This window comes from Delphinus delphis, chromosome 19 (assembly GCF_949987515.2).
Source record: "Delphinus delphis chromosome 19, mDelDel1.2, whole genome shotgun sequence".
NCBI lineage: Eukaryota > Metazoa > Chordata > Mammalia > Artiodactyla > Delphinidae > Delphinus > Delphinus delphis.
The window spans coordinates 28,041,729-28,069,247 of NC_082701.1; the positions used below are offsets into that span (position 1 = coordinate 28,041,729).

The 27,519-nt window shown below is 34.8% G+C and overlaps 1 protein-coding gene across 3 annotated transcripts in view; it reads left to right on the top strand.

Annotated features, from left to right (window-relative positions):
- Positions 1-27,519, top strand: part of BCAS3 (BCAS3 microtubule associated cell migration factor) — a 572,392-nt gene that overhangs the window by 136,670 nt on the left and 408,203 nt on the right. For all 3 annotated transcript variants that reach the window (XM_059997244.1, XM_059997243.1, XM_059997246.1), the window contains exons 10-12: positions 8,132-8,208; positions 13,411-13,494; positions 23,082-23,252. In XM_059997244.1, the coding sequence (XP_059853227.1) occupies positions 8,132-8,208; positions 13,411-13,494; positions 23,082-23,252 (332 nt within the window). The remainder of the gene's footprint in view (positions 1-8,131; positions 8,209-13,410; positions 13,495-23,081; positions 23,253-27,519) is intronic.

Below are 27,519 nucleotides of genomic sequence, written 5' to 3' on the forward strand. Positions count from 1 at the left end.
ACCAGAGTAGTACATTTGTTACACTTGATGAACCTACACTGACACATAATTATCACTCAGAGTCCATTGTTTATCTTAGGATTCCCTCTTGGTGGTGTACATCAGTGGGCTTGGGTAAATGTATAATGACATATATCCATCATTGTAATATCATACAGAGTATTTTCACTGCCCTAAAAATCCTCTGTGCTTTGCCTGTTCATCTCTGCCCTCCCGTTCCCCCCAGCAACCATGGCATTTCCTAGAATGTCATATAGTTGGAATCATAGTACGTAGCCTTTTCTGATTGGCTTCTTTCAATGAATAATATCATGTTTCCTCCATGTTGTTACCCAACTTCAAGATTTACTATAAAGCTACAGTAATCAAGACAGTGTGACATTGGCAAAAGAATAGACAAGCAGAATAGAGAGCCCAGAAATAAATCTTTGATGAAGAAGCAGAGGTAGCACGATGGAGCAGAGATAGTCTCTTTAACAAATGGTACTGAACAACTGGACATTCACGGGCATAAAACTGAATTTAGACACAGACTATACATCCTTCACAAAAATTAACTCAAAAAATATCACAGGCCTAAATGTAATACATAAAGTATAAGATTTATAGAAGATAACATAGGTGTAAACCTAGATGACCTTGGGTATGGTGATGACTTTTTAGATACAACACCAAAGGCACAAAAGAAATAACTGATAAAGTGGGCTTCACTAAAATTAAAAACTTATGCTCTGCAAAAGACAATGTCAAGAAAATGAGAAGAAAGGCCACAGACTGAGAGAAAATATTTGTAATAGACAAATTAATATTTGCCAACGAAGCAACTGACAAGGGATTAATCTCCAAAATATACAAACAGCTCATGCAGCTCAATATCAAAAACAAACCAATCAAAAAATGGGTGGAAGATCTAAATAGACATTTCTCCAAAGAAGACGTACAGAATGCCAAAAAGCACATGAAAAGATGCTCAACATTGCTAATTATTAGAGAAATGCAAATCAAAACTACAATGAGGTGTCACCTCACACCAGTCACGATGGCCATCATCAAAAAAATCTACAAACAATAAATGCTGGAGAGGGTGTGGAGAAAAGGGAACCCTCCTACACTCTTGGTGGGAATGTAAACTGGTACAGCCACTATGGAGAACAGTATGGAGGTTCCTTAAAAAACTAAAAATTGAACTAACATATGACCCAGGAATCCCACTCCTAGGATATACCTGGAGAAAACCATAATTTGAAAAGATACAGGCACCCCAGTGTTCACTGCAGCAGTATTTACAATAGGCAGGACATGGAAGCAACCTAAATGTCCATCAACGGAGGAATGGATAAAGAAGATGTGGTACATATATACAATGGAGTATCACTCAGCCATAAAAAAAGAACAAAATAATACCATTTGCAGCAACATGGATGGACCTGGAGATTATCATACTGAGTGAAGTTAAGTCAGACACAGAAAGACAAATATCATGATATTGCTTATGTGTGGAATCTGAAAAAAGGGGTACAGATGAACTTACCTTCTCTACAAAACAGAAGTAGAGTCACAGATGTAGAAGACAGACATATGGTTAACGGGATAAGGTGGGGAGGGATAAATTGGGAGATAGGAATTGACATATATACACTACTATATATAAAATAGATAACTAGGACTTCCCTAGTGGTGCAATGGTTAAGAATCCTCCTGCCAATGTAGGGGACATGGGTTCGAGCCCTGGTCCGGGAAGATCCCACATGTCACGGAGCAACTGGGCCCATGTGCCACAACTACTGAGCTTGCGCTCTAGAGTCCGTGAGCCACAACTACTGAAGCCCGCACATCTAGGGCCCGTGTTCTGCAACAAGAGAAGCCACCGCAATGAGAAGCCCGCGCACTGCAACGAAGAGTAGCCCCTGCTTGCCTCAACTAGAGGAAGCCCATGCACAGCAACCAAGACCCAACGCAGCCAAAAATAAGATAAAATAGGTAGCTAATAAGAACCTACTGTACAACACAGTAGAACAGGGAACTCTACTCAATACTCTGTAATGGCCTATATGGTAAAAGAATCTAAAAAAAGAGTGGTTATATGTATGTATAACTGACTCACTTTGCTGTACACCTGAAACTAACACAACATTGTAAATCAACTATACTCCACAAAGAAAAAAAAAAAAAAAGGACAAACCTAATAATGGGCTGTTATCCAAAATATACAAAGAACTCTTAAAATTCAGCAAGAACAAAATAAACAACCTGATTAAAAAATGGGCCAGTGACTCTTGACAGGCACCTCACCAAAGAATAATAAGCATATGATATGATACTCCATATTATATGTCATCAGAGAAATGCAAATTAAAACAATGAGATAATCATCACACGTCTAAAATCCAAAACACTGAGAACACCAGTGCTGTCAGAGTTGTGGAACAACAGGAACTCTCATTGCTGGTGGGCAGGCAAAATGGTGCAGCCACTTTTGGAATACAATTTGATAGTTTCTTACAAAACTAGACCTACTCTTAGTATACAATCCAGCAATCTCACTTCTTGTTATTTAACCAAATGAGTTGAAATCTATGTTCACACAGCCTTCACACAGATATTTATAGCAGCTTTATTCACATTGCCAAAAGTGGAAGCAACCAAAGTGTCCTTCAGTGTGTGAATGGATAAACTGTGGTGTATCCTGACAGTGGAATATTATACGTCATTTCTTTTTATTGCTGGCCATTTAGTTTGTTTCCATTTTGGGGGTTTTATAAATAATGCTTTCATAAATGAAAGGTTTTTATAGGGACATCTATTTTTGATTCTCTTGGATATAAGTATTTGTGTGGATATGTTTTCGTTTCTCTTGGGTATGTACCCAGGAGTCGAATTACTGGGTCATATGGTAATTCTATCCTTAACTATTTGAAGAGCTGTTGGGCACAGTGACTGCACATTTTACATTCCTACCAGCAGTGTATGAGGGTTCCAGTTTCTCACCAATGATTGTTAATAAGGTTATATACATCCTGTTGGTATCTCACAAAGTAGTATCTGATTATACTTTTTTTTAAATCTTTATTGGAGTATAATTGCTTTACAATGGTATGTTAGTTTCTGCTTTATAACAAAGTGAATCAGTTATACATATACATATGTTGCCATATCTCTTGCCTCTTGCGTCTCCCTCCCACCCTCCCTATCCCGCCCCTCTAGGTGGGTCACAAAGCACCGAGCTGATCTCCCTGTGCTATGCGGCTGCTTCCCACTAGCTAGCTATTTTACGTTTGGTAGTGTATATATGTCCATGCTACTCTCTCACTTTGTCACAGCTTACCCTTCCCCCTCCCCATATCCTCAAGTCCATTCTCTAATAGGTCTGTGTCTTTATTCCTGTCGTACCCCTAGGTTCTTCATGCCCTTTTTTTTCCCCTTAGATTCCATATATATGTGTTAGCATACAATATTTGTTTTTCTCTTTCTGACTTCACTCTGTATGACAGACTCTAGGTCCATCAATCTCACTACAAATAACTCAATTTCGTTTATTTTTATGGCTGAGTAATATTCCATTGTATATATGTGCCACATCTTCTTTATCCATTCATCTGATGATGGACACTTAGGTTGCTTCCATGTCCTGGCTGTGGTAAATAGAGCTGCAATGAACATTTTGGTACATGACTCTTTTTGAATTATGGTTTTCTCAGGGTATATGCTCAGTAGTGGGATTGCTGGGTCATATGGTAGCTCTATTTGTAGTTTTTTAAGGAACCTCCATACTGTTCTCCATAGTGGCTGTATCAATTTACATTCCCACCAGCAGTGCAAGAGTGTCCCTTATACTTTGTTTTGATAGATCTTTATTGGAGTATAATTGCTTCACAATACTGTGTTAGCTTCTGTTGCACAACAAAGCGAATCGGCCACATACACGTGTCCCCATATCCCCTCCCTCTTGAGCCTCCCTCTCATCCTCCCTGTCCCACCCCTCTAGGTCATCGCACAGCACCTAGCCGATTTTCCTGTGCTATGCTGCTGCTTCCCACCAACCAACTGTTCTACATTCGGTAGTGTATATATGTCGATGCTACTCTCACTTCGCCCCAGCTTAGCCCTCCCACCCCGTGTCCTCAAGTCCATTCTCTACATCTACCTCTTTATTCCTGCCCTGCAACTAGGTTCATCAGTACCATTTTTATTTTGATTCGCATTTCCTTATGGCTAATGATGCTGAGTATCTTTTCATATGCTCATCTTCTATCTTCTTTGTCAAATTTTACATTGATTTATTTGTCTTTATTGAGTTATACTAGTTCTGTTTATATTTTAGATACAAGTCAGTTATCAGATATATGTTTTGCCCAACTCCCATTCTCTGAGTTGTCTTTTCTGTTTCTTGGTGGTGTCGTTTGAAGCACAAAGATTTTAGTTTTGATGAAGTTTAATTTATCTATTTTTTTCTTTTATCACTTGTACTTTTGGTGTCATATCTAAGAAAGCATTGCCTGTGGTTATGAAGATTTACCATGGTTTGTTCCAGGAGGTTAATACATTAGCTTTAGTCTTTGATTCATTTCGACTTTGTATGTAGTGTGAGGCCAGGGTTCAGTTTCATTCGTTTGCATGCGGATATCAGTTGACTTATCATCATTCGCTGAAAGGATTATTCTTTCCCCATTGACTTGTCTTGGTAGCGTTGTTGAAAGCCAATTGACCATAAATGCAGACATCTGTTTTTTCGAAAAAGGTCTGAAATCTTTTGAGTTGTCTTTTCCAAGAAAAATAAGGCAGGGTGTTACAGAGAGTAGTTAAATCCTTTGTTTTTCAAAATGAGTTCAGGTCTTCTCCCCACTAGGACCAACATTCTGGGCGGATGCCATGTAAAATTGCATCAGTCTCAAGAATCTTTTAGTTATAGAATCATCTTCATGTAGCATGCTTTTTGTGGATTTTACCTTTATTTAAATTTGGAAACCTGATATTTTAAAATATCCAGCTCTCTTTTACTTTGTTCACAAACATTGTAACCTTGTTAGAATTAGTCCCAGTATTATAGAGGTTTGGGTTGTGTTTTTTTTGTTGTTTTTTGTTTCTTTTTTCTTCACTTGTTTTCAGAGTTTAGCTGGAGGCAATGGTTAATCTTTAAAGGAGTCATGCTTATAAAGTTGGGATAGTGCTGAGAGGCTGATGGTCTGCTGATTCCAGCTGTAAAATGTTTTTTGGAGAGCAGAAAAACAATTTGCTTTCATTCCAATACACTATAATTCTTGAGATCCACTAGCTTTCTAAAAACATTGACTCAAAAAGTGAAATGGAGAATTGTAAACTACATCTTTTCTTAGTATTCTTTAGTATTTGGAAGGCAGGTATACTTATATATTATTAGGATCTGTTGAGGCAAAATAGTTATCGGAGTTGGTTGAGTTAGATTATGTTGACTTTAAAGTTCAGGAGATTAGCTGCCTCTAATGTAATGCCACAATTCACAGGTATTTATTTCTGTTTTTTATTTGGTTATTTTTTTCATGACATTTTAAAAGGGGAAATTTTCTTATAGACAGTGTTTATGCTCATTTCTCCAGTTCTGAAAGTATATATGGTCTATGTATATACACTTATATAAAAGTACATTTTGGTGTGAAAAAAGTACATTTAGGTGTGGGTGTCATAATGAAATCTATTATGTAAATACTGTGTGATATATACATTAGAGTGTGTTGTCTTTGTATTATATTAGTGGACCTTTTTTTCTATGTATATGTCCATAATATGTGTCCATAATATGCCTTCAGTGATTATAGTAACATCACAGTTACCCAGAAGCTGATTTTCCAGAAATCCAAACATTCCAAACACACCACTTTAAACCCTGAAATACAAAAAAAGTTTTTAAACAATGAGTGAAACATTAGAAAACTTACATCTTATATTTTGTATGACATATGGATTTTCTCTTAGGATTATTATCTTCATCTTCTTTAAAAATGAACACTCAGGGAATTCCCTGGTGATCTAGTGGTTAGGACTCCGTGCCGAGGGCCCGGGTTCAGTCCCTGGTCAGGGAACCAAGATCCCACAGGTTGCTCGGTGTGGCGAAAAAAAAAAGAAAAAAGAAAACTCAAAGTAGATGGAGTTGAAGGAGCTGAAATGAAAACTAGCAGTAACAAAAGCAACAGCGACTTGCGCTTCTCTAGTGGCTGTGAACACAACGGCATTACTATTTCAGAATCACCACGATTGCTACTCAAAGGCTTTCTGAATTCAGGCAAGCATGTATGTACAATTAAGGAAGATTTCTATTAAAAAATGGCTTTAAAATGAACACAAAAAGGCTAACCTAAAGAATAGGCAAGCACAATATTTGAAAAATATTTGAAAATTTTTCTTCTGTAGATGACTTTTTTTTTTGCAAGTGTGTCTTATACATATGCTTTGATTAATTTAGGTGCATTGTTTAATTTATTCAAACATTTATTAAGCTATTTTTCAGGTATTATTCTAAGCAGTATAGATTTAACTGTGAACAAAAGACACAAACACGACCTTAATCAAGTGGGAGGAAGACAGAAAATAAAGAAGCAAAAAGATAAATAAATATATTACAGAACATATAAATTTTTTTTATTTTTTATTTATTTTATTCATTTATTTATTTTTGCGGTACGCGGGCCTCTCACTGTTGTGGCCTCTCCCGGACGTGCAGGCTCAGCGACCATGGCTCACGGGCCTAGCCACTCCGCGGCATGTGGGATCTTCCCGGACCAGGGCTCGAACCTGTGTCCCCTGCATCGGCAGGCGGACACTCAACCACTGCGCCACCAGGGAAGCCTATTTTTATTTTTGACAGTACTTGTCAAAGTAGTTATTCATTCATTGATAACTCTATTCCTGTTAGGATCAGCCCTAGACTGAGACTTTCTGCTGGGTAAGGTATTTTCAGGTGTGCTGTTCATGCTATTCAGATTAGCTATTTTTTCCTGGTACGCTCATGTGTTTCATGCAGTTTGGCTGTTTTTCTTTGTTTGTATTGTTTTGTTTTTTTGTCATGGGAAGAAAAGGTTATTTTTATAAAAACCTGTCTCGTATAAGTTTAGATTCCAAATTGAGACCTAAACTATGAAATAGATAACCTCAGTTTGATCCGCTAGTGTACATTTTAGGGAAAAACATTTGTGAAAATATTAACCAGATACTTGTGGAATGATAAACAAGGAATTCTGTAGGTTAGGCTTTTTGTGTTCTTTGATTCTGCAGTCTCCTTTGAGTAGTCCCTTAAAAGCAGTTTTGTGAAACCCTGTAATATTATTTTGTGTAGCTGACAGATGAGGACATTATACTCAGAGACCTTATTGGTATAGTCAGAAGGGGAGATGAGACCCTCACGGATGACGGATATCACTTACTTGACTGAATTGTGTTGTGTCTTGTTTAGTGGAGTTCGGGAAGATGGCATTGGTGTTTCCATGGTGTTGGTGACCACTGTCAGGAATGTGTGATTTTTTTTTTGAAATTGGAGAACCACAAAATAATCCTACCTACTAGATTGTTTTTGGCTGGGCTGAAAGTAAGAAGAATGAAATTGAATGCTTAATGTAAATGCATAGGATTATGTAAATTAGTTCCCCAACATCTCCTGATGCACCCTTTGTGGATTACTTCTCCCCATTAGCTCCACACCTAAGTTACTTGTTCTACCCTGCCCCTGTTATTGTCATTTTATTTTAGGGTTATGTCTTATCTTTGCCCTTAAATTCCTGAGCCAATTGTATCCTTTCTCTTTCTTCTCTAAACAGTTTTGCTAGACTTATGAAATTGTAGGCTTATGATTTTTAAATGATTCTTCTTGGCTTCTCTCTCATGTTCCAGGAATAACTGTATAAAATGCCCAATTTTTGCGAAAAGTGAATACCAGTTCTTCCCAGATTTATTTCTTATTGGAACAGAGTCAAAACCCAAAGGAAACTGTAGAGGAGAAAAAAATGAACCTCTTTTAGCTATTAAAATAATGACTAGGTTATGGGAATTTTATGTGAGACTTGAAAAAATAAAAGCATTTGATTATTCTGTTTTTATGGCATCAAAATATGATGCACCAACGGAAATTATTAAATTTCTTACATTGCCATTTGAAAATTTTCAGGCTGCTACCCTTGTCCCGGGCCCAACATGAATCCTATTGCTCTTGGGAGCCGCTGGCTTGCTTATGCAGAAAACAAGGTAAGCAGGGCCGTGTTGGAATGTTTGTAATGGAGCAAGTGTTGAAGAGTTTTCCAAAGGTAATTAACAACCAATAATGAATGTTTAACTTACTAGTTTGTTTTCTCTGGTTTGGTTTTTGTTTTAATTGGGCACCCAGTTGTCTGATCTTATTGCTCAGGATCAATATTTGGACTCAGCCTTACTTTTCCAGGCTTAGTTTTATATAGAGAACTTTACTCCATTAATTTTAAATCACAGCATTGATATCATCACAGGAGTTTCTGTGGAGCTAGAAATCAGGAGGCAGGAATGACTTCTGTCTTTAGTAGTAGGTTGGGAACCTGAGGCATAGAATAATTTAATGGACTTCAACTGTATGTGTACATTTAAATCTAAACAAGCATTCTGCCATTTGTTGTTATTTATCAATCTCACTTATCTCTTAAGGTCATCATAGTAAATGAAGATATTATATTTATACATTGAAACTTTTTTTATGTCTAGTTCAAAGCAAAGGGCAAATCCCTTTTTATGCCATTTAGTGCCCTGCATATGAATATAGAACGAAACCTAAAAAAATATTACAGACTTCAGAGAAGATCATTTTTTTGTTCCCTTTTTGCTTGTTTGTATGGTTACTGTATATTGAGAATAATATGAAATAATATGTATTGAAGAGTTCTTGACACAAGTCTGGATATGGTAAGTACAACAATTATTTGGTGAAACCACAGTATATCTCTAGCCTCTGGAATTCACAAAATCAAGAAACTACTGGAGGAATTTATTTTTCTGGATGAATCCCTTGATGCTTTTTCCAGAATTCTGTCCGCTACATATAGGTATTTTGCATTTTAGTGAATGCTGTATTTGTACTCTACCCTCTTCTTTCTCTGGATTATCCAGTATATCACTTTTCAAATTCATTCTTTTCAAATAAGACAAGAGGCATACAATTCAGTGTGCTGACATCATGGTATCTTCTAATGATTATGTCTGTAGGAAATTTCTTTGAGTGCCGGAGACATCCAAGACTTCCAAGAGGAAGATATATACATTGTCCCTTGGCTCTTGCAGATTTATTGTGATGTGTGGGAAACTACTCATTTAGGATTGTAGGTATTATGCAAAGAGTTACATATTATTTTCTTATGGAAAAAACTTCCTTCATAGATGCATAGCATCAAAGTGTGCCAGTTGTCCTGCCTTTGTCTTGCCTTTGCCTTTGTAGAGATACGTGTCAGTAATATCTAGTGTTATATACGGAGACCAGGACGTGTAGTGGCATTCACAAGGAGTTTACTAATCAGATGGTTGTACCATCCTTTGGAAGAAATATTTCCAGATAAATGTGTTTCCATGGTATTTACATAAGAGCTAGTATTTGTTAACAGTTTCTGATTGTAGTAGCATTTGGGCTGAGTGTGGAACTGCAGAAATTAAATTTTGGAGCAACAGTTTCTTTCAGTGAAAATGCTCTTTGACTACAGTTTTAACCAAGAGGCCATATTATCTTGATTGTGTTTGTTTTTCAGTGCCTATTTTTAAGTGTACTTTTAACTTGGAAGACTTGCAGAAAACCTGCAAGAATTAATAGAGTACAAATGTTATAAAGTACACCCATGTACTCTTTACTTAGGTTGACCTCTGAACAATCTCAGAGTAAGTTGCATATATCACATTACCCCAGAATACTTAAGTTATCAGCCAATTTAATTTTTAAAAAATTTATTTATTTTTGGCTGCGTTGGGTCTTCGTTGCTGCGCGCGGGCTTTCTCTAGTTGTGAGCAGGGACTACTCTTCGTTGTGGTGCGTGGGCTTCTCATTGCAGTGGCTTCTCTTGTTGCAGAGCACAGGCTCTAGGCACGTGGACTTCAGTAGTTGTGGCATGTGGGCTCAGTAGTTGTGGCTCGCGGGCTCTAAAGCACAGGCTCAGTAGTTGTGGTGCATGGACGTAGTTGCTCCACAGCATGTGGGGTCTTCCCGGACCAGGGCTTGAACCTGTGTCCCCTGCATTGGCAGGTGGATTCTTAACCACTGTGCCACCAGGGAAGTCTGCCAATTTAATATTGATAAGCTACTTTTATCTATTATAGCATCCATGTTCCAATTTTGTCAATTAACCCTATCATATCATTTGTAGAAAATTTTTTCCTATAGTGCAGATCCAGTCTAGGATCAGGTATTATATCTTGTAAGAGTGTCCCTTCTTTTTTTGTCTTTTACAGGATTGGTAATTTTGAAGACTACAGCCCCCTACATCTACCCCTTATTCTTTTTAGTAGAATGCTTTTTATTTTCAGTGTTTTGATGTTTTCTCTTGATTATATTCGGGTTATGTATTTCTGTCTGGAATACTATAGTATTGTATGAGTGCTGTTCTGGACTTCCCACGGCGTCACATCTGGAGGCACATGGTATATGTCTGTCCTTTATTGGTGATGCTAATTTTGTCAAGGTCTTGTCCAGTTTCTGTACTGAATAAGTACTATTTTTTCCTCTTGTAACTAATAATGTGGAAAGAGCATGCTTATATCCTGCATTTTATCAAAATCTTAGCCTACCTAATTTTAGCATCCATTGATGATTCCTGCCTGAACCAGTCTTTACTATGAGGATTGCAAATTAATGGTTTTCCACTTCCCACTACACATTTACCTGTAGGCATTTGGCTTTCTATCATAATCAAGAACTTTCCCTTCTTTTTAAATCTTCCTGTTTCTATATTTTTGATAGGGGTTAATGATTCCTATTTTTTAAGTAGTTTTTAATTTTTTTCTGTCTTTAATTATTTTGGTTTTCAAATTATGCCAGAGTTGACCAATGAGAGCCCCTTTAGTCTGCTTCTTGTGACATTGTGTTGTGGCTTCATCAAAATTAAAAAAAAATAATTTCCTTACTTGCTATCATAAGAATAAGTCCAGGTCCATCTTGTACTTGCCTTGTCCCAGCCCTGGAATCATCTTCTTCTGATTTTACTGTTTCTTTTTAATGGGCAATGGTATTAGATACTAAGCTGTTGTCCAGTAGATGTGTTCATTGTTACTGGCGTATTTTTGCTTCTAGACTCTTTCAGTGGACAAAGTTTAGAAATATGCATGTTATATATCCACACACACTTATTATACACATAAAGAGGCAAATATACATATATGCATATTTGTGCACCCATGTATACCCATATACACATGTACATTTTGGAAATGAAGAGGTCATATTGGCATTTCCACAGGATTCTCTCTTTTTGTCCCCCGTTTCCTATTTGTATGTCCTTTGTTTTGGATAGGAGACCATGACATCAGCACGTTTTCTTCATTTCTTCAATCCTATAATGCCAAAAAGTAATTACAGAGTTGCTTGCTCATACCACTGCAAAAATCAAACCAACTACAAAGAGTTCAGGATTTTCTTGCAATTTTCTCTGCTTTCATTACTGCCTAAGATGGAAGGTATGCAATCAAATACTGTGTTCATAGGTTATTTTAGTTAGTTTGTCCTTTATCCCCCTTTTTCTGCCTTCCTTCATTGTTACAGTTTTCATCTGATACATAATTGTATACATTTGTCTTTATATTTATTTATATGCGTATATATTTTCTCATATGTTATATAGATATATTTATATTTCCCTTTATTTCCCCAAAGATAACATTATATACATGGTCTTTTATACGTCGCTTTTTTCACTTACCATTATTTCCTGGGATTTGGGCATGATAGATTTTTGCACTACGGAAATTTCTGGTTTATCTTTTATTTTGATGTACTGAGATGCAAATATAACTTTTGTAATGAGTCTAAGTTTTAAAGAAATTTCTGGCTTAGTTATGTTTATGTAGAAATGCTGACTCAGATTTAGATGAATTGAAAAGGTGGTAGTATTGCTTGTTTTCCTTGGTTATTTTAATTACCTGAAGCAGGGAAAAGATAGTGTTTCTAGGATATGTCTTTCCTTGCACATGCTTCAGAAGGCAGCAGAGGGGATAATTTTCATAATTCTTTTTTTTTTTTTTTTTTTTTTTCATAATTCTTCAAATGTGTATTTGTGAATGAATGAATGAGTGACTGGGTGAGTAAGTGAGAGAGATTCTTTTTATTAGCTAAAGTGATCACTTTTCAAGCTCCCTCTTTTCCCGTGTGAAACTACATTTGCCAGTCACCTGCGATTTGGAAAATTCCACAGCACTATTGTCTTAAGGGATTTTTTTTTTAAAATACAAATCAGTGATGAAGAAAAGTTTGATTTTATAATAAAAGAATAAAAGTTTCACATACTAATCTTTATCAAGTGACCTGGTTTTAAATTATATAGAACATTTTTTTTGTTTTTATATTTTGGGAGAGGAAGATTTGTTCTGAATTCATATTCATATCACAATGTGGAGCTGTTCTAATAGTCTACTATTGCCGTTTTATTGAAAATTTTAAGTGTAAAAATCTGGCTAATGATTTTTTATTTCCCTTTCGTTCTGTCTCTTTCTTCTTTTCTTTCTTTTTCTTTCTATTTTTTCTTTAAATTTAGAAGTGTAGGAGCAGTGGAGAATTTAGTCTTGGTTAATTGCTCAGCTCATGAGAGAATCATGCATGTCAAACTACTGATTCACTTTGGAAATTGACAGTTTGATTTACTTATTTATGAATAAGGGCATGTCTTTTTCATTCTAATGTTAAAACTGGTGAGCCCTCTGAAGTGGACAGCTATTATGTGTCATAGTTGATTTATGCATAATTTGTGCCACTTCCCCACAAACACAATTGAAAATGGAAATATGGCACATTCTTTTGTCTGTTTTTTAAAGTTTCCTTTTACAATCTTTATGTAGGAATTAAGAGGACAAAACCTCCAGTTTGTTAGCATGTTAAATATTTAATGTTAGGAAGTCATGGCTAAGTCCTTTGATTATGTTTCTAAAATTTATTTGTGGAAAGCCTGCCAGATCTCAAATCCTACCATTTCAGAGTTTATGAATTCTTAAAGACTATTCATCTTGTAATTAAAAATCGTATTTGAGCATGAAACTGCTTGAGTGGCACCAGTAGATTATAAAAAGGGGTAAAAGTGTCTCAGCAGGGCTTTTAGCTGTTTGTCTGGAAAACACTCATGCAAACATTCCCACCCACCACCATCATTCTGCATGGTAAATAAGCTCTATCTTAAGAGCCTGTAGAGTTAAACAGTTTAATAGAAATAACTTTCTGGTCATTCTCTCTCTTTCCAGTTGATTCGATGTCATCAGTCCCGTGGTGGAGCCTGTGGAGACAACATTCAGTCTTATACTGCCACAGTCATTAGTGCTGCTAAAGTAAGTATCCAGTAGTCTCTAGGAGGTACGATTTTGTGGAGTAATTATCACGTTCCCTTTTCATTTGCAAAGGCCGAACAAACTTAAGTAAGTCAGAATTATTTTGTCACTCAAGAGAACTGGTGACTTAAAATGATTAGGTATTTAATCTCTTAAGTTTCCTAAATCATACTTTATATTCTATTGTAATGATTATAAGGTTTGTATTTATCCAATTTAAAATATTTAAGTCTGTTAGCTAGGTCAAAGTCTGTAATCTAATTACTTTGGAAAGAAGCTTTACATGTTTTAAGTAGTAACTTCTGGATTTGTGTGTGTGTGCGTGTGTGTGTGTGTGTGTGTGTGTGTGTGATTTGCATCATTCTACCTATACTGACATCCCTTTGCATTTTTGAACATTTATGAATCTTCTTGACATAAAAAAAAATATTATTCCTTAACAAAACTTTGAGCGAAATCCCTGGCGCATTCAAAGATCCTTTCATGTCACAGAGCTGCCCCCTGCATGTTTGTCAAGTGAGTTCTTTTTGTGTATGTGCGAGGGTTAATTATGATGATGGCTCGTAAACTTTATGCTGATTATAAGGTATCCTTATAATCACCATCCTTTTGAATTGTGAAGTATACAACAAAACAATTCTAATAATAGGGATGACATAGTGAATCTAAATGACAGCATGTAATAGAAAGCACAACTATTCAGAAAAGAACAACAGTTTAAAACAAACCACAGGGAGGGAATCAAAGGTCACACTGTTTTATGTAAAACAAATACAAAAATACTTCAAGACTGATCACAAATGCTTACATGATGTGGTTTGATGAGAGAAGCATTACATATTTTTCACTCAAAGGGAATTATTGAATGGCTTTTTGCTTACAGCCCCATATATTTTAGATTTCAGAATCTTTATAAGAATGGTTTACTTTTCTCCTCTGTATGAAAAAATTATGGTTATTTCAGTGAAGAGAAATCTGAAACAGAGTAATTAGGCAGCATCAGTGTTATTTAGCCGACTTAGTTCCAGTTTTCCATGATAAGAACATAAAAATGACTTCCATAATTAAGTAGTGTAGTTATAAATATATTACTTTATAATTTTTACTGTTATATTATAGATTACACTCCTGTTATATTAGTATGTTCACTTGTGAAAATTTATCATGGTGTACACTTATAATTCCTGTACTTTGTTGTCTAAGTGGATATAGAACTTTGCTAAGGAAAGAAAAATCTCACAAAGATACTGTCATATTTAGATACCTTCTCCAGAGAATTCTATCTAATGTTTATGAATAAACAATGGCATAGATAAACAATAAGGATTTACTGTATAGCACAGGGAACTATATTCAATATCTTGTAATAACCTATAATGGAAAATAATCTGAAAAAAAATATGTAGTGGAATCACTTTGCCATACACCTGAAACTAACACAATCTTGTAAATCAACTATAATTCAGTTAAAAAAAAATAAACAATGGCAATATTATGAAAACTCTTCTATAGAATAAAAAGGTCAGGTTATGCCTCATCTTGTTTCATGATTTAAGATCACCTTGATATTGAAACTTAACAAGAGCATTATGAAAAAGGAAAGCTATAGTCCTGTCTTGCTCATTAACATAGATAGGAAAAATCCTAAACAAAATACTAGCAGAAAAAAAAAATACACAGAGGGATGATGTGTCATAATCCATTTGGGATAATTCCACAATTAAGGCTGGTTTACTACTCAAAATCAGTGAGTGTAATTTGCCACATTAGCAGAATAAAGGAGAAAATGATACAAATTATCTCAATATATGCACCAAAAGCGTTTGATAAAATCGAACATATATGCATTGATAAAACATTTTAGTAAATAGTGATAGTTTCTGGTTCTCTAGAATTCAGTTTTTCTCAAATTGCCAAACTATTTAAACATAGTAGACATGGTCTGTTTCTGATCATTTCACTATCTGGCTCCCTTTTAGTTGTGTTTTTGTTGTTTACTGTTAGTTCTCATTTATGATGTCTTGACTCCTTGTTTGCTAGAATTTTTAAAAAAGATTTGTAGAAACAGATGTGAGTTTGAGATCTAGGCTTGGATCATCTTAATCCAATTTCACAGATTGAGAATTACTTAAATTATTTAAATAAAGGTCACCTGAAATAGCTGTAAGATCCTGATTACTACAGGTTCACTCTTATTTCTATTGTATGTCCCTTTATGTTTCAACCCAAAGCATGCAGGGAAAGTAGACCCCCTTGAACATGACTACCTAGTTCCACAAGTCTATCAAAAGCACTACTCAGTCTCTTAGAAGCCCCCTCTAGAATCATCCTGTGCATTTAGGCCTAAATACCAGCTCACATGTCTGGATTTCCTTGTTCTCTTGGATTTTGACCTAGTAACTCATCACTGTTTTGTTCAATATTCAGTAACTTCAAGCAGAATTAAAGAAAAATAAACTCCCCGGTTTTCCTACTTGTTTTCATTGGTAGGATTGATCTGATTTACCTAGCCTGTCATTACTGAAAATAGAAAATAAAATTTCTTCTTATTATTTCTTACCATTTTAATAATTTCTAGGTAATATGATATATTACCATGAGATATATAACATGGAGAATATTTGAAAAGCCATGTAGTATGTGCTCCTTAAGAGAATACTACACTTTCTTTGACAGAGTAATCATTAATATTTTTCTCTCTCTGACGACTGCTTCTCATGTGGCTTCATGTAGGTTAACCACTTTGTTATATAGAAGGATTAATTATTAAATTTTTAATTCTTTTTTATGTCTCACATTACAATTGTAAGTATAAATTGTATTAATTATATATGTGCTTGGATCTCCTTCAAGGAAATAATCTTTTTTGCCCACCCCGGATTTTCAAATAGCACTTAAAATTCATCTTTCCAAATAATTTGGCTTTCCTTATGAAGAATATAATAGCGGAAAATTCTCTGAGGTCGTATTGAAGGAAGAATTTTAATATTGAAATTGTTCAAATTGGATTATTTTGAAACATTTATTAAAACACTCCCAAACTCATTCTACTAGGCCACCATCACCCTGATACCAAAAGCAGAAAAAGATACAACAAAAAAAATTACAGACCAATATCACGGATGAATATAGGTGCAAAAATCCTCAACAAAATACCAGCAAACAGAATCCAACAACACATTAAAAGGATCATACACCATGGTCAAGTGGGATTTATCCCAGGGATGCAAGGATTCTTAAATATATGCAAATCAATCAGTGTGATATACCATATTAATAAATTGAAGAATAAGAGCCATATGATCATCTCAATAGATGCTGAAAAAGCTTTTGACAAAGTTCAACACCTATTTATGATAAAAACTCTCCAGAAAGGGGGCACAGAGGGAACCTACCTCAACATAATGAAGGCCCATATACGACAAACCCACAGCAAACATCATTCTCAGTGGTGAAAAACTGAAAGCATTTCTTCTAAGATCAGGAACAAGACAAAGATGTCCACTCTTGCCACTGTTATTCAACATAGTTTTAGAAGTCCTAGCCATGGCAATTAGAGAAGAAAAAGAAAGAAAAGGACTACAAATTGGAAAAGAAGAAGTAAAACTGTCACTATTTGCCGATTACATGATACTATACATAGAGAATCCTAAAGATGCCACCAGAAAGCTACTAGAGCTAATCAATGAATTTGGTAAAGTTGCAGGATACAGAATTAATGCACAGAGATCTCTTGCATTCCTATACACTGACAACGAAAGATCAGAAAGAGAAATTAAGGAGACAATCCCATTCACCATTGCAACAAAAAGAATAAAATACCTAGGAATAAACCTACCTAAGGAGGTAAAAGACCTGTACTCAGAAAACTATAAGACACTGGTGAAAGAAATAAAGATGATACAAACAGGTGGAGAGATATACCATGTTCTTGGATTGGAAGAATCAATATTGTGAAAATGACTGTTCTACCCAAAGCAATCTACGGAGTCAGTGCAATCCCTATCAAATTACCAATGGCATTTTTTACAGAACTAGAACAAAAAATCTTAAAATTTGTATGGAGACTCAAAAGACCCTGAATAGCCAAAGTAATTTTGCGGGAAAAAAAACGGAGCTGGAGGAATCAGACTCCCTGACTTCAGACTATACTACAAAGCCACAGTAAGCAAGACAATATGGTACTGGCATAAAAACATAAATACAGATCGATGGAACAGGATAGAAAGCCCAGAGATAAACCTACACACGTATGGTCACCTTATATTTAGTAAAGGAGGCAAGGATATACAATAGACAAAAGACAGCCTCTTCAATAAGTGGTGCTGGGAAATCTGGACAGCTACATGTAAAAGAATGAAATTAGAACACTTCCTAACACCATACACAAAAATAAACTCCAAATGGATTAAAGACCTAAATGTAAGACCAGACACTATAAAACTCTTAGAGGAAAGCGTAGGAAGAACACTCTTTGACATAAATCACAGCAAGATCTTTTTTGATCCACCTCCTTGAGTAATGGAAATAAAAACAAAAATAAACAATGGAAATGGACAAACGGACTTAATGAAACTTAAAAGTTTTTGCGCAGCAAAGGAAACTGTAAACAATATGAAAAAACAACCCTTAGAATGTGAGAAAATATTTGCAAATGAATCAGTGGACAAAGGATTAATCTCTAAAATATATAAACAGCTCATGCAGCTCAATATTAAAAAAACAAACAACCCAATCAAAAAATGGGCAGAAGACCTAAATAGACATTTCTCCAAAGAAGACATACAGATGGTCAAGAAGCACATGAAAAGCTGCTCAACATCACTAATTATTAGAGAAATGCAAATCAAAACTACAATGAGGTATCACCTCACACTGGTTAGAATGGGCATCATCAGGAAATCTACAAACAACAAATGCTGGAGAGGGTGTGGAGAAAAGGGAACCCTCTTGCACTGTTGGTGGGAATGTAAATTGATACAGCCACTATGGAGAACAGTATGGAGGTTCCTTAAAAAACTAAAAATAGAATTACCATATGACCCAGCAATCCCACTACTGGGCATATACCCAGAGAAAACCATAATTCAAAAAGACACATGCACCCCAATGTACATTGCAGCACTATTTACAATACCCAGGTCATGGAAGCAACGTAAGTGTCCATCGACAGATGAATAGATAAAGAAGATGTGGTACATATATACAATGGAATATTACTCAGCCATAAAAAGGAACGAAATTGGGTCATTTGTAGAGACGTGGATGGATCTAGAGACTGTCATACGGAGTGAAGTCAGAAAGAGGAAAACAAATATATTAATGCATATATGTGGAATCTAGAAAAATGGTACAAATGAACCGGTTTGCAAGGCAGCAATAGAGACACAGATGTAGAGAAAAAACGGATGGACACCACACGGGGATAGTGGGGTGGGGAGGTGGTGGTGTGAATTGGGAGATTGGGATTGACATGTGTACACTAATATGTATAAAATAGATAACTAATAAGAACCAGCTGTATAAAAAAAGTAAAGTTAAAAAAAATGAAAGAAACACTTTTATTGAAAAAGAAAAAAAGACTGGATGGGGCCACCTACCCTTCACCTGGGCCTGTGCAAGGGTCTGCTCCATGACCTTTTGAATGTGCAGAGACCTGTAGCTTTGTTATGCCTGTACATTTTTTCCCAATCATTTTCCCCCACGCTTCCCACACTCCCCACACCTCAGACCGCCCTGCTTCTTTATTCTTTATCACATAAATACCCTGAGCCCCTTGCCTTCAGGGAGGTGCATTTGAGATTTGTTCTCCTGTCTTCTTGCTTGGCTATATTGTGAAGAAAACTTCTCTTTGCTACAAACCTCGATGTCTCAGCTTTTTGGCTTCCTGTGTGTTGGGCAAGATGAACCTGGTTTGGTAACATATGTGTGTGTGTATAATTGTTTATGATTGTCAGTTTATTAGTCTCTCCCACTAGATGGTGAATTCCTTGAGGTCGGGGACTATATTTTGTTCATTTCTGTAAACCCAATATGTAGCAGTCAATAAATGAATTCAATAATGGAATAAATGTAATAATGAATTTGGAAAAAAAAAGAATGCTACACTTCCTTTGACAGAGTAATCATTAATATTGTTCTCTCTCTGATAGCTTCTCGTGTGGCTTCATATAGGTTAACCACATTGTTATATAGAAGGAATAATTATTAAATTTTTAATTCTCTTTTATGTCTTACATTACAATTGTAAGTATAAATTATATTAATTGTATATGTGTTTGGATCTCTTTAGAGGAAATAATCTTTTTTTTTTTCCTGGATTTTCAAATAGCACTTAAAATTCATCTTTCCAAATAATTTGGCTTTCCTTATAAAGAATATAATAGTGAAAAATTCTCTGAGGTCGTATTGAAGGAAGAAGTTTAATATTGAAATTGTTCAAATTGGATTATTTTGAAATATTTATTAAATCTTGGTCCATATATTCTAGTTACCTTATAACTGTTTTATTTGATTTTTCCTTTTAATGTGTTTTAACCCCAGCGTTGTAAATTGATTTAATAAAAATGCCTCTGTTTTCTCCTGTTATCTGATAACTTCTTAATGACAACTAACAGCTTTTGTGAAAGCAGCACCATTAGTCCTAATGGATAGGGAGGACAACTGATATGGCCTGAGAAAGGTTAAAGATGACTAGTGACCCTTTGGCAAATCTGTCTGCAACAGAACAGAATAAGAACCATGCTCATTTGAATTTTTGGTCACAGTAGATTATCTGACACATTCGTTATAGTCTTATGTTCAGCACTTTACAGTACAGATTAGTTATGTGAATATTCTTGTAATATTCTTCAGATTGTGAGGACACTAGTGCTCGCTGATATGACTCTAACATGGAAACAAATTTCTCCTAGAGGCAAAGGTCTTTACTAATGTAGAAAGCTTCCAGCACCCCTCTCTCACACCCTGCGTTAGACCTTATTTGAAAGTTAATGAGCTATGATAGATAGTACCGTCATGTTACTTACTATACAAAGTAAAGATTTGATGACTGTTAAATTTTGGGTTTAATTTTTTGTCCACTGATAAGAAGACCCAACCAATAGTCCTAAGTTGTTGTTTTTTTTTTTTAGAAGCATCATTAACTCTTTCTGTAATATTAGCCTTTAACGCTGAAATATACTACTGTTTTTCCCCTCTTTCTGGAGTTTTTTTCCTAGTTCTCTTCTATTAACTTTTCCCTTTATCTTGTGGTTTGCTTTGGTATGTTACTTCCACTTTCTGTGTGCTCCAGTTATTTTAGTTTTATTCCTTTTCATTGGTATAAGAGCATGAAATAATTAGCTCAAGGGCAAACAGGGAGGATAAACAATTAAAGACTTTAAACCTGAAAGGCATTCCTTTGATAAAGGGATAGCTCCGTTTAAGTGGGAGCATCTCCATTAGCATTAATGGAGTAAGTACATCAGCTGAAGCATCTCAGAGGTTAATCAGGCTTCCTGGCCCGCTTTTGACATCAATATACTGTGGCGCCTGGTTTTGTTGGTCCTTCAGAGGCTTTCTTGACAACACTCTAACAGACTTTGTGTAAGTCATTTCTTGTGAATTATTGAAATAAATGTTTGGCTGCTAATTGAGGAGCACTAATGTGTTTTATAATCACTGCAGTTTGAGTTTTTAGCACTAAACAAAACAGTTACAATTGATTTGTGGCTTTTTCTTGGTTTCAGTCAGCTGTAAGTTATATCATTTTGCTTGAATTCAGCAAATGGCTTTGCTGATTATTTTATTTAAGTATTTATTAGGATACACTATTACGGTTTTCATTTCTCCTTCCCAGTATGCATTTGTGTACTGAATTCATGAAGTGTGTGAGATCACAGGTAGTAACAGGAATAGATTACAAGGCAATACTGGATAGTGGTTTGGAGATAGTCCTGGTTTTGAGTTCTGGCTTTGTCGTTGGCTGGCTGTTTGAGCTGCCATTTTCTTTAACTTCTGTAGCCTCAATTTTCTCTTCTTTAAAGAGTAGAGGTGTTTGAGGATATCTATCCAAATCATTTTTGTTAAAGAGCCTTAACCATTTCTGAGTTCATAATCAAGTTTCCATGGAACGTAGCTACAGTAAAATAATACATATATTATGTATGTTTCTTTTTTTTTTTTTTTTTCTTTTGCGGTACGTGGGCCTGTCACTGTTGTGGCCTCTCCCGTTGCGGAGCACAGGCTCCGGACGCGCAGGCTCAGCGGCCATGGCTCATGGGCCCAGCCGCTCCGCGGCATGTGGGATCTTCCTGGATTGGGGCACGAACCCGTGTCCCCTGCATCGGCAGGCAGACTCTCAACCACTGCGCCACCAGGGAAGCCCTGTTTCGTTTTTTTTTTTTAGTTCCATCTGGTTGTTGTTTAAATTACATTTAGGCCTTTATAAACAACCTTTTTTTGCCTAGTAGCATTTATAAATTAATATTTGAAATGCTGTATATATAATATACATTTTAAAATTTAGCTGTAGCATATGCTAGAATATAGGTCCATAATTATTTTAAAAAGAGCAAGTCATGGTATTGAAGATTAATTTGAAGTATTTTAATAAAAACTTTTCCTCACAGTATGAGGATATGTGTCTATTGTATCATACATAATTTCTGATATGTCCATGTAATCTAAACAACTTATTTTGGCTCTAATGATTAGATATGTTAATATGCTTATGAATCACATAATTTTCTCTTTGTTTTCACTTTCTTCCCTTTCGGACAGAAAGAGAAAACCCCGTTACTTAACATGATTGTTTGTTAGTGGTTATGAGAATAATCAGATGAGATTCACATAAAAGAAAACATGCACATGAGTTAGTTTCATCTCTTTGTTTTCAATGAAATGGAACTAAAATGTAATTCTGAAACGTCTTAAGTTGTCTTTAATTGAATTAATATATTAGGACCATTACATTAAATTGTTTTCTGTTAGCAGAGAGAAAAGAACCTTCTTGGTTAATTTTATATGACATTTCATTCATCTAGTAAAAAGTATCTTAGATGGAGACTGTATTTTCTACATGCCAAATCTTGATGTACAATATTATATAACATCATATTATAGATTTACTTTGGAATCAAAGTTGTTTTCACATATGAATTCTACCAGTATCTCAGTCTTTTTCCTGCTAAAAAGTTGACTCAGTATTAGATTTATACTGTTTAAAAAATAGAACATCACATAGTTGCTACTTCTTAATATTTCACATATTTTAAGTTATATGCATTGAGGAGAGGGGAAAAATAAATATTGTTAATAAAAGTATAATTGTATCCTCATGTGAAACAAACTCTTTAATTATTTACCTATAGCTTTATTCTCACCATGCTGGCTTTGGGGAATCTACTGATTCACTCAATCTAATACCAATTTTCTAACTAAAATTTAAGATCGTATAAAAATCAGACTGAATTTCTGTGACAGTGCACTGCTACATATAAGCTTGTTAGAGAATAAAGAATTTAATGTGAATTAACAAAACATGTATTACTATTTAGAATCCAAATACTGATGTGAAGTCATACATTTTACCTTTCATTGTATAGACATTGAAAACTGGCCTGACAATGGTTGGGAAGGTGGTGACTCAGCTGACAGGCACGCTGCCTTCAGGTGTGACAGAAGATGATGTCGCCATCCATAGTAATTCAAGGCGGAGTCCTCTGGTCCCAGGCATCATCACAGTAATCGACACTGAGACAGTTGGAGAGGGCCAGGTAAGAACATGTGATGCATGTAATGTTCATTTTGTGCAGAGGATGGAGTAACTAACATTATCATTTGGAATCAAGATCATACAAAATGTATTTGGAGATGTGTTAATTTGGAATTGTAGAAAATTAAGGTTATCTCAGGTTAGAATTTTGTTTTTTTCAAAAAATGATGAGTAATTATTGTACAACACAGGGAATATAGCCAATATTTTATAAAAACTATAAATGGTGTAGACCCTTTTAAAAAATGATGAGTAACATGTTAAAACCTATTATTTCAGACATTGTTAATGTATCAAACCTGAAGGTAAAATTGAGGTTCTATAGAATTCTCTTGCTATCTCTTCATCAGGACATTTGTTCCATAAATAAATAATTATATATCTCATTTATACTGTTTAGTACTGTTTCTTTTTTTTAATGACACTTGTTATAACTTAGACTAATTATGACTAATTATGATGGTAATAAATGACAATAATATTAATAAATTGTATTACAAATTTTATTACAGATACCTCCTTATAAATATGGAAAAATATAAAAAAATCTCAAAGAGTGTATTAGAATATATAAATGGTAATAACTTATTATAAGATCTTATATCTTCACATAAAATAGATTTTTACAGCCTATGTTCAGAAACATTTAGGAGTGATTATAAACATGGAGAAATACGTTATGCTTATGTAAGTCTTGCTAGAAAGAAACCAGTTGGGTTTTGTTTTTCTCCCTCATACATTCATAGACAGTATTTTCTTTTGAATCATGGTCATGAATTTTAAAATACATTTTTGAAAGGAAGGTAATTTTCATGGTTTGTGATCCTTGCTATAAATACACAATGTAAACCTGATTACTAGAATGAGATAGGAGTAGAGCAAGATTTGGAAATAGAAATTATTTTAATTTTATATAGAATTTATATTTAATTCCATTTTCAGAACATAATTATGTGAGCCATTAAAATATTAACCCTAAATATTGCATGTTCTTTTGAGAAAATCTGCTTCCAGTATATGTGGTTCTACATCTTGATGAAAGATTACATTTGGCTGGTACTCATATACTAATTCCTATAGTAAGATCAAGTGGCATTTCAAAAAAATATGGACTGTGCTGCAATTAAAACACCCCCAAAAATCTTTGAATTTCTGGGTTATTGAATCTGGCTATTATATTTTATTTAAAATCTGAATAATACAATTCTCTGCCTTTCCCATCTTAACTTTGTGGTTAATCAGATATGTTACAGACTTGTATTCCTGTTTAAAACTCATTTTAATGAAGTGCTAGCAAACTTTTCAGTTGACTGTAATGACTTTTTTTTTTAAGTTGTGTTAATTAGCTCAAGTTGATAGACACATACAGATGTTCTCTTTTTAAATTGGAATTAAATATATAAACCCTTAGTGTTTTATGAGTGTTAAAGTAAAAAATATTTTCTTTTGTCCTTCGATTCTTAATTAATTCACCTCCAAGGCCACCCACATTTACTAAGTAGTAACAACCCTCCTCAACACTGTCTAGTTTGGTGAGTGGATTGAAATCTGTTAAGAATCTAGCATTTGTTGACAGACTGATTTGTGGTAATTTAAAAGTTGAAAATGTTATCTCATTATTTTTGATGAAATAGAGCTATAACTCATTAATTTATGTAATGAGTAAAAAGAAAAATTTAATTTATACGAAAAGCATAGCATTTGGTCTTGTGTTTTCACATGTGGTTTCTTTGGGGTTTTTTTTCCCCTAGTTCTTTGTTAACTTTTTATAACTTTAAATTGGAATTCTCACATTTGGAATATGGAAGCGAACAGTAGATTGTACAAAAGTTCATTTTTCTGTATAAGTGCATTGTTAACCCTGGAAACAAGTAAAGTTGTTCATTAGGAAATAAGAATCATAGAAATGTTAGCTTTTAAAAGTTAAAAAAGTGAAAGTGTTGCTCAACCTGAAAAGTTTTATCTTTTCTATTATTTGTTGGGAGCATAATCTCTTTTCATTCCTACTTATAACATATTCTGCAGTTTTGATTGATTTAAAAATTCTATTAAAAGACAGGAAATAAATAATAAGTTGCTATGTGCATTTTTAAGGAATTATAAATATTTTTTTAAGCAATAAAATTTCCTCAATATAATACTGTCTTCTTTTATTAATGTGAATCTGTTTTTTGTCAGGAAGACATTTTTGTCTCTAATAAATAGTTCAGTTGAAGTACAAAGCTGTTTTTAGGTTATGCTGGATTGTATTAGAAAGACTGCAGTGGTTAATGTCATGGATTTATCACTTTTAGCCCTTTCCCACTGATGTTTGACCTTAGCTGTAGTGTTTCTTCTTGTCCCTATACATATCAGGAACTAAAGCTGACATTATGTGCACTTTTGCTGTTTAAAGCCATTGAGCCTTTAATAAATATATTTTCATGTTTACAGGGATAGTGTATAAAATTTGATTCACCATCTTTCTGATGCTGAATTGATTAGTTTGATTTGATGGTGACAGGATCACTGTATGGTGCCTGCATTAAAGGGGAATGTATTTGCTTGACTTTGTCCATTTTTATCTGTGTTACTTTCATGTTTTATTTAAAAGCATTTCGTGGCTAGGATAAGTTAAGCGATAAAATTTGCCTTTATAAATTTATATAATTTTAGTTTAACAAGGTGGCAAAGTCTCTAATCAAAGAAAAACGCTCCAGAATGATAACATAAACTAGAGCTATTTCTTGCCCTGGTTGCAAATACAAGTGTTATTCATAGTAATTTGATGGTTCCTATGGTGTTTGTCTGTCTTTTTGTTCATATGATAAAGCCTTATCCACCTTGTATCCACCTTGCTTTGCTTTGTTTTAACAAACGCAAGTTGTTGCTACATATGCTTGGGGGTTTAGCCTGTTTAGTTAAGTAGTGAGTAAAAATTAAATGTCTCAGGACAACTGTATTGGGATATCGCTGGTATTGACTTGATATTGATATTTTAGGCAAGATGATGATGCAGTGGAGAGAATCTCTACAAAAGTATCTGGTTGTTATATTTGTGAAGTTCATAAAGAGAACATTCGAAGAATCCTATATAGTGGCATGAGGTTTTGGTATTCACCAAGATTAATGAGCCTTTTTGCTGGATGGCTTCTGTATTAGTACCATGAAGTAGAGTACTCAGTGCTAATTGTATTGGAAGGAGAGGTATAGGGTTATAATATATGAAAGGAAAGGGAATCATAAGATTGAGTTAAAATAGAGAAGTGGGCAAAGGACAAAATATTTCAGTGAAAAAATAAAATACTTACAAATGGTGTAAAATCTTTAGACTTGACTTGTTATGAGAGAAAGACAAAACTACCCTAAGATACCACTTGTCACCTATCAGCATGAAAGAAATCAAAAAGCTTGCAGTATACTCTACATTTTTTTAATACTCTTTTAAAAGAATATATTTATTTATTTGGCTGTGCCTGGCATGCGGGATCTTTTTAGTTGTGGCATGTGGGATCTTTTATTAGTTGCGGCATGCAGGATCTTGTTTTAGTTGTGGCACACGGGATCTTTAGTTGCAGCATGTGGGATCTAGTTCCCTGACCAGGGATCAAACCCAGCCCCCCCTGCACTGGGAGCGTGGAGTCTTAGCCATTGGATCACTGGGGAAGTCCCTGCTCTACATTTTTCACTTTTAATTTTGAAATAATTGTAGACTCACAGTAAGTTGAAGATAGTTTCCCCAAACTGTGACATCTTATATAACTGTCGTAAAATAGCAAAACCAGGATATTGACAATGACGCTTTACTGTTAACTAGGCTACAGACCATATTCAGCTCTCACCATTTGTTTTACTTGCATTCATTTGTGTGTGTATCCAGAATATTGAAAGAACTCCTATAACTGAATAATAAAAAGATAAATAGCCTTATTTTAAAATGAGCAAAGGATTTGAATAGCCATCTTTCCAAATATGATATGCCAGTGGCCAGTAAGCAGAAATGAGAGCCCTGGTACACTGCTGGTGGGAACATAAAATTGTACAGCCGCTTCGGAAAGGAGTTATTACCATTTGACTCAGCAATTTGTTTCTGAAGAGATTTGCTCTTAGGAGATATGTTACCAAAAGAAATGAAAATATATTTTCATGTAAAAACTTGTACATGAATGTTCGTAGCAGCATAATTTGTAATAGCCAAAAAATAGGAGCAGCCCAAATGTACATCAACTGATTGATGGATGGTTAAATAAAATGTGGTATATACATACAGTGTAATATTATTTAGCAAT